The following is an 8665-nucleotide window of genomic DNA, read 5'->3' as shown; positions in this document are numbered from 1 at the left end:
TGCTACTTGATATTTCCTGATTTTTTTTAATTATGAGGAAAACTGGTACCAAAATGGTATATGTAACTTTAAGTGTCTTGCTATTACCTTGACCCACCCACATCAAAAAACACAAAATACATTCTCCTACTCCTGCCCGCATAGAAATGCCCCATATGGGTGCATTATTTGTTGTTTGTACCTGTAGTAGGGCCTAGAATCAATATAGCACATTTTCCTTTTTTTACCTATTTTCTCTTTTTTCAGGATTTTGTTACTGCTTTTCTGCTCTGCTACAGAACTTCCACGAAGATACAGGAGGCCTCTCTTAATAATGATCACTGTGCTTGGTTATCACAGTGATCATATGATCAGGAATCTGTTCCCCTAACTCCCAGTCATTACTCTAGAGACTAGAGTAAGTAGGGGTAGTAGAGTAGAATAGGTTGTGTGATCAAGTGCGCGTTGAGCACAAACAAGGGTATGCATTTTCTAACATTTTGTACCTGTAGCTAGCCCTGTGATATCATTGCCAAATTGCAAAACTTTTGCTGTTAAGAGCTAAGTTCCTATTGATGTAGGCATGCGCCCAGAACTACATCTTCCAAGATCCCTTTTCTTACACACAGTTTGTGGGCAGGGTTTTGGAAATCAATACATGCATGTACAGGGGACAGAGATTGGAGGGCAATGGGTGAAGCTCCATAGTCCAGCAGATTGGAGTTCCAATGCTACTTGAAAGTTATGTGCAGCAAAGGCACTGTATTGCCAGTTTCAGGTAGGAACACACTAGCTTTCTGGCAGATTAACAGATATTTTCCTGTACTTGCAGTATTTTTAAAGGTATAAAATATGGGAAAATGTGCATGCATTGAAGAGATGCACTTTTTTGCCCAGATAAACACTATGCTTAAGATTGACTTGGTTCTAGATAATGGGATTGATTTTACAGTAGAGAGCCAAGGAACCTGACAGTGATTTTGCTGTTTTGCCCCATCTAGCAATGTATCTATATATAGTATTGGTGAATTATACTAGTCATATTTTATATCAAACAAGTTCGAAATTCACGTTTCCAGGTCTTTAAATGACAGGTTAAAGGTAAATCAAGGCAGCATAAGTATATACATACCATACTGAGCTGAGACTGTAGTTCTATCTCCAAGCTCTGGAGTGTATGCTTCAGATTTGTGATCTCTGTTTTGGATGTCTGGACCTCTTGAACACCAGTAACGACCTGTACCTGCAATTCCTTGGTCTGAAACAGAAGATTATACCAGATAAGGTGACCAAAATTAGGAACTTTTTGACTGTAAGAGACCTTATGATAGTTAAATAAGAACTAAACCGAGTGACTAAAACTACAAGTCAGACCGGTTCTATAGTGGTCTTTAAGAAAAAGTGCACTTTCAACAGACCTTAGCTCCCTTAACATGCACAGGCAAATAGGGTTCCTAACCTTTAACTTTGCCCTCTCAGAGCTCCACTGCAATGTTCAGCTGTCTCCAAGCCCAACTATTGAGAGTCAATAAAATCTTCTCAATGTATTTTTAACACAAAAATAGCTATATCCAAGAAAGTATCTTCAGCAGCCACCTAAATGTGAATATACTCAGCCCCAAATTTTCTGGGTTAGATGAACAAGCACAAAACACATAAAGTGGTATGATGGGGGCCCTCTTCCAACAAAAACTTCTGGCTGTCTGCTTTTTCCTCTTACTTGCATAATTATGTCTTTTGTTTAAATGAAACCTGTATGGAGAGAAAAAAAGAGACCTCCTTCTAGAATTTCTAGATGTGCATTCTAGATAGTATACATCCTCCTCTCTTGAGGTAGAACATGGTAGGGCTGAGGATTTATATGCAGGGCAGCTTGGAGGGAGGATATGTTTACTGTAGTAATAGCTGCCAATACAGCACAGTCATTTGAAAACCAACTCAAGCTTTATTTTACCCCTTGGGAGTACTGTGAGCCCAGGCCGGTATAATGATGCACCCGCAAGAGGGGTATCCATAATGGCCTGGGCTTACAGGGCATGGAAGAATGAGGCTGGCCATCATTTACTAAGAAGAGAATGGGTACTGAACTGCAGAAGGGTGAGTCTTTGAGGGACTGCGCTTAAGAGGCTGGTACAGTGAGGCTGTTTTCTTTTTCTAATTTTAAAAACCAACGTGGCAAAGTAATCATCAGATACAAAAAAGTTGGGAATGGGCTTTAACCAGCAGATTGGACATGGCTGTGTCTAGGCTACAATGCCATTTTGGAGAGGGCAAAGTAGAAAGTAGATGTGAGTGGTGAAATGGACATAACTGAGACACCTAAGAAATCTATAGCAAATGTGAGATTTTGGCCAGTTCCTAATCAAAACTACTGTATGCCCTGCTAAAGATTTATTGTAATAGTAGACAACTGTTAAAGTTGTAAAGATGACAAGATGGCAAATGGAACACAAGTTGCTGAACATGCAAAGATGGTCAGGAACAAGTAAAACTTCCAGGTGGACAGGAACAGGAGTCAAGAGTCATGACAGGAAGGTCTTTTTGTTGGCATATCCAAAACATACAGGAGCCAAGGGGGTAATCTAGTCCACCACACCCTTACCTTAGCCAGGAACATTTCTTCAGACTCCTTCCGGTATTTCTCAGACAACTTTTCATAATCGGCTCTCATGTCAGCCAGGATCTTGCTAAGATCCAGACCTGGAGCTGCGTTCATCTCCACATTAACTGATCCAGCGGCTTGACCTTGCAATCCTTTCATTTCCTACAAAATAAAAACACAAAATTAAACTTGTTTTTTTCTTCAGTCTGGAGTCATGCACTGGGTTTGCACTTTCAGTTAAATCATTCATGGGTACATCACAACAAAAGATGAGTCTGCAGTTCATTTTCTTTAAAAGCAGAGTAGAAAAGAAATTCCACTGCAAGCATTGTTCAGAGAAGGACCCTTGCTTTCTGGGTGGAAGCAGTGGTCTTTCTGCAGAGGTCCAATGCAACCTCGGACTCAGTCAGAGCTAGAGCCCTCCAATGAGCAGGGAACATGAGCTTTGCTCACTGGAGAGCTCCAGCTCTGACTCATCAGGGGGTGTGCTGGAGCTCTGCGGATAGACCACTACTTCCTAACAGGGAGAAAGGGTTCTTTTCTACAACATGCTTCTAGGGGACATGCTTCTACAAAGAACTGTAAGACTTTGTACAGTTTTGTTTTGATGCACCTGAATTTAGCTGACTTAAACTGAAAGTTTAATTGTGCTTTCGGAAGTTTATAAATCTTCCAACAAAAAACTGGACCACATCTCCAAACTTGGGCCCAAGTCCTAAACTTCTAACCTCTTCATGGTTCTTTTTCATGTAAGTCAGTTCCTCATTAAGACTCTCAATCTGGCTTTCCAGGTCAGACTTAGATAGAGTTAGATCATCCAGGACTCTGCGTAGACCATTGATGTCAGCCTCCACGCTCTGGCGAAGAACCAGTTCATTCTCATACCTGGCAAAATAGGATTTGTGTGAATAATGATAGAAAAATAACATTTACAAATTATTTGAGCAAATAAACTTTAGCAAGTGTATACCTTATTAGATAACTGGTTCTGCTTAGCCTACCCAAACCTGGTACTTCAGTTTTTGGCAGATCCTGGAGAGGCAACTTCTTACATTTCTACTGGTAGAGTTCTTTATAGGCTTATATATTTGCTTTTGCCATTTTATAAGGGGTTCCCATTGTTTTTATCTACTTATATTGTAACAAGAGGCGAATGTAATACAAGGAGCTAAAACATGCAAAGATAGTCAGGAACAAGTAAAACTTCCAGGTGGACAGGAACAGAATCTAGACAGGAAGCCTTGTTGCCATTTCTAAAACATACAGGAACCTAGTGGTTGAATTAGCCCACCAGACCCCATCTGTAACTAAAATATAACTTTTGGGTACACTAAGACTTTAAGGGAACAGAAAAAGTCTGTATGCATTGGCATACCTTAAAGCAGAATATGAGCATGGGGTGCATTGGCATTGTAACAATAATACATTTAATTCTGGTACTTACTTCAGTCTGAAGTCATCGGTGGTGAGTCTAGTGTTATCAATATCCAGGATCACTTTGTTATTCTCTTTAGTGGCAGCAAAGATCTGTGGATCAGAGCCACACAGGAAGTGTTAGGTGGTACTTAACAAGTTGTAAAAACTATCTTTAGTTATTGAGGACAGTCATGTGATGCTTTTACTAACAGGGCAGTACAATTCATTGTGAGTAACACATCATACAAAGAGGCATTTGTAGGACAACATTGTGCTTCCATGATAAGACAATTAAAAAAGGTGATGTGCAATAACCTACATCAGCCAATCATATTTCAGTTTAATCAACTCAAAGCGTATCTAAACCCAAAAGCAAAACATTAATATATTGCAATGTACCAGTATTTAAATGTGGTGGGTTCATAAGTTTTATTTTTTAGTTTTTTGTCTTCTTTTATTTCCACCTGATGATTTTGTTTTCAGGGCAATTAAAGCTGGTTCCTGAATAGCTGGGATGGGTTATGTGAATTTAACTTAGAAGGAATAAATTGTACACTCTCCTATTACCTTTCAAACATAGAGTGATATTTCCTTTATGTTACACAATAAGTATATACTATAAAATGTATACCCCACAAGGCATGGTTTTCTCAACAAGCTCATTAGCATTCCTTATGATGTTTTGTAGATGTCATGAGAGTTTGAGTCCCAGTATGCTTTTAAAGACTACAATTATTTTTACATACCTATAAATCGGTACCTACCTTTAACCAACAGAGCTTTTATAATTGCTAAGGATATGGGTATATATACATGCTTGTAAATTAATATTCCTATTTATTAAATTTTTATCACATAATTAAGTCAAATGACAATAGGGAACAACCAATGCTTGATTACTCATTTTTTGCCAATGGTTTCAGTCTATGTATATAGCTAAATAAAATGGCAAGAGTTTTAGTGTTTTATTACTAGTTTATAAAATGCACATAATGGGAGCTTTTAAAGGCATAAAATAAATTCCTTTCTCTACTTCCAGAAGTTGTGTACCTTTTCATAAAAATATACAGTTAGGATATCCCATTGCTTGCTTATCAAGGTGTTGGTAATTTGAAAGGTCATAGCAACATCAGCAACAAACTCTTTACGATTAACTCCATTACAAAAACTAGAGGCCACCACCTAAAATTGGTGGAAAAACCGGCAGTGATTTCAGCTAAGAGTGTGGAATCGTTCAAGAAGCTTTTGGACGATTTCCTGAGGGACCGTAATATACAGGGGTATAAGTACTCCTAAGAATGGGATGATACATGGACCTATACATACGCACATATCAGCAATAGGTTGGACTTGATGGACTTATGTCTTTATTCAACCTCAAATACTATGTAACTATGAATTAATACCATATTTTACGGCTGTGGGCTTTTTTTCAACTAATAGAATGTAAACAAAGTATGGATCTTCTCTATGGCTCTTCTTAGTGACCCCTTATAGCATTGGGATAACATGTGTTCCAAATCTACCTATCTAATATATCTATCTATTTGTCTTAATGTCATTTAATATATATTGTTTCTGTGCGCTGTTGAAAGCTGTGAGTTGTAAGACAGTTAATCGCCCAGAGCAATAAGATTCAAGGTAATAATTATGTCGTAAAACATAGAGCAGTGTTGGCTGACAAGGAGTTTAACACGGTCCCTGCAACTTGAAGAACAGACATTGATGAGACTGGTAAATTATACATGTTCATTGCTAGCTCTGGTCCTATGTTGGACCTGTGGAGGACAAATGCGTGGTGCAATGTTGGTCACATGGTTTAGAGTCACCAAAGAAGGATAGTTATAGAGTGCTATGCTTGATAGCATACACAGCAGAAAGTTGGGAAAAATACTGTTTAAAAATATTTAAATATATGAAGTTATCAAAATTACAAATGGTTTAAAAAGTAGATTAAAACACTTACCTTCGCACGGAGATCCTCAATGGTCTTAAAATACTGGCTGTAATCAGCAGTTTTACTAACAGGACTTTGCTTTTCATACCATTCCCGAATTTTTTTCTCCAGTTCAGCATTGGCGTTCTCCAAGCTACGCACTTTGTCCAAATAGTTGGCCAGACGGTCATTTAGGTTCTGCATGGTTTGCTTCTCATTGACAGCAAGGAGACCTTCACCAAATCCACCTCCCTGGTTAAATCCATATCCACCACCAAATCCAGCACCAGCTCCTCCACCATAACCAGCATTTGCTCCTCCACCATAACCAGCATTTGCTCCTCCACCATAACCAGCATTTGCTCCTCCACCAAATCCAGCTCCTGCTCCTCCACCAAAGCCAGAGCATACTCCTCCACCAAATCCAGCTCCTGCTCCTCCACCATAGCTAGCACCACCACCATATCCAACCCCTGCAAATTCACCATCATAACCAGCACCTAAATCACCAGCTTGACAGTAACCTACATTGCCACCAAAAGCTCCCCCTGCTCCACTGGGTGCATATTTGGAAAAAGAAACAGAGTTTCTGCACCCAGGACCTTTGGCACCACCTGAGGACCCACCAGATGTCCTATAGGATGAGGATGAAGAATAGAAAGCCATGACTGCAAGTTCTAAGTGATGCTCAGCCAAGGAATTGGTGACTAACACAGCCTGTTCTAGCACTGCAGTTTCATGTTCTGAGCCCCACTTGTCTCCTTTTAAATTATTTTCAATGGGTGTCAACTTTCCAAACCTGATTAATATTCACTACGTGGCTGCCAAGAGTGACATATATGCCAATAATGAATTGATTGGACATGTGTTTTTTTTTCTATCTTGGATACTGTTGACACACAACTTTCAAAAGCAGATTCTTTTTTCTTTTGTTTATCTTCACAAACCTATAATTTAGACTGGGAGGATGCCTGAAAATATTGGCTCTGGAGAATCACACAATGACTTCTCAATGAACTCTTCGAAGGGATCATAATCCACCCACATTACTTAATCAGCCATGCTGAATAGGTACAGTGAACATGTTACTAAGTCTCCTGCAACCTTGTAAAATGATACAGATATAATCTGAGAGATCTTCAACGCTAAGGTTGCCCGCAGACAGAAAATTATCATCTTAAGAAATGTACCATTTACAGCTGACTATTTGCCTCAAAACAATCATGTAAATTTCATCAATTTGAGTATTGTAATCCTTGCAAAAAAAACACCGTCACCAGCAAAATAGACCTGAGGAAGCAAAGTATTTCAGATATATTTCATCAAATTAATGATTTTCAAAATGTTGTTTTTTCCCAAAATAAGGTAACTAAAAGATGGTGTATAATGCGCATTGCACATATTTGTGACTTGCTATATCTTGCACTATATGTTGCACTATATCTTAAACTAAAAAGTTAGGTTCAGATATGGGCGATCATGCACAATTGCACACAGCGATTGCCGCGCGGCCCCATTGACTTCAAAGGGGTCACAACGCACAGCTTTTTTTTTGCCGTGGGCGAACTGCCCGGAGCGACTGGGGTGCCATTAGAAAATAATGGCACCACCAGAGCGATTGGTAGTGGTGGGAGGTTCTGTGACCACACGGTTTCGTGCACGATTGCTGCGTGGTCACGGATCGCCCAGGTGTGAACCTAGCCTTAATCTTTGGAGTTGTACTATGGACTTTCTGTGTAACAGAGCTGACTGGCCTAGAGTTGTTACATGGCCAGAGCAAAAAAAAAAATGCACGCATATGCCAGGAAGGGGGGTATTAAGGCAAACCTGTTGTTTTATTGCTGTGGCAGTGTGTTAGCAGAGTTAATGCACAGTCTGGCTACCTGTAGACACTCTTATGAGTACAAGTCACAAACATTCAGTCCACTCAGAATTATATTTTAGTTACTGTTAGAGCCTAGTCGGCTGAGTCAGTCCTGAGTGATGGTATCCACCATTGCATGTTCCACCCTCTCTTATATAATCCAACAGTGTGCATGAGAACCATTCATAATCCCTACTAAAGGAGCACAGAGCTTAAGCACCAATAGCTCACCAATAGTCCCTGAGAGATATATATAAATTTCTTATTTAGTGGTCCAGCATCTACCAGAAACTAAAATATTATTTTTCTGTACATTGACCTTTACCCAACCAAACCTGAGAATGAAGCAGCTGTAACAATTGAACAGCTTCCCCTTATATACAACTGTAACAAGCAATATAAAATGAAGTTGGAACGATCCATGAGCCACTGACTTGGAGGACAGTAAATTGTTATGTCCAGTTAGAAATATGGATGCCCTTACTCAATGGTTACATTTCAGCTGAATATCTTTAGGAACCTTTTTCTCTAAGTAAGATGCAGTAATATTACTCTGAGTGGATTATAGAAATGAATGAGACTTACAGTCTCGCAAATGCCTCTTGGCTGTTATTAAGTGTGATAATCTTATAATTTTCTCTTTTCATCATATCCTACTGTACATTCTTCTAAAATGAGGAGTTACATTTGGATAATATGCCTTTCACTCGTTCAGGCAGGGTTGGTTTAATGACTGCAGCTTTTGTCCCCGCCACAAACCAGATCCAACCTACCTAAAATATTTCCTTCTAAGCAACAATTTTGGTTCATTTGTGTATTCCTGCTGACCGTTCCTGTTATAAACTGATTCTAAAATCAGGTGGAAGTG

General features: G+C 39.3%; 1 protein-coding gene across 1 annotated transcript in view; it reads right to left on the bottom strand.

Annotated features, from left to right (window-relative positions):
- The window catches only part of LOC108787111 (keratin, type I cytoskeletal 47 kDa-like), a 7329-nt gene extending 644 nt beyond the window's left edge, over positions 1–6685 (bottom strand). The window contains exons 1-5 of the mRNA XM_018556571.1: positions 5964–6685; positions 4026–4108; positions 3310–3466; positions 2582–2743; positions 1112–1237 (exon numbers count right to left, since the gene is read on the bottom strand). Of these exons, the coding sequence (XP_018412073.1) occupies positions 1112–1237; positions 2582–2743; positions 3310–3466; positions 4026–4108; positions 5964–6599 (1164 nt within the window). The 5' untranslated portion in view covers positions 6600–6685. The remainder of the gene's footprint in view (positions 1–1111; positions 1238–2581; positions 2744–3309; positions 3467–4025; positions 4109–5963) is intronic.
- Positions 6686–8665: the final 1980 nt, after the last annotated feature.

This window comes from Nanorana parkeri, unplaced genomic scaffold (genome assembly GCF_000935625.1).
Source record: "Nanorana parkeri isolate BGI_ZX_2015 unplaced genomic scaffold, ASM93562v1 scaffold242, whole genome shotgun sequence".
Taxonomy (NCBI): Eukaryota; Metazoa; Chordata; class Amphibia; order Anura; family Dicroglossidae; genus Nanorana; species Nanorana parkeri.
Note: the sequence above shows the minus strand (reverse complement) of the source record. Positions and strands in the feature narration are given on the sequence as shown.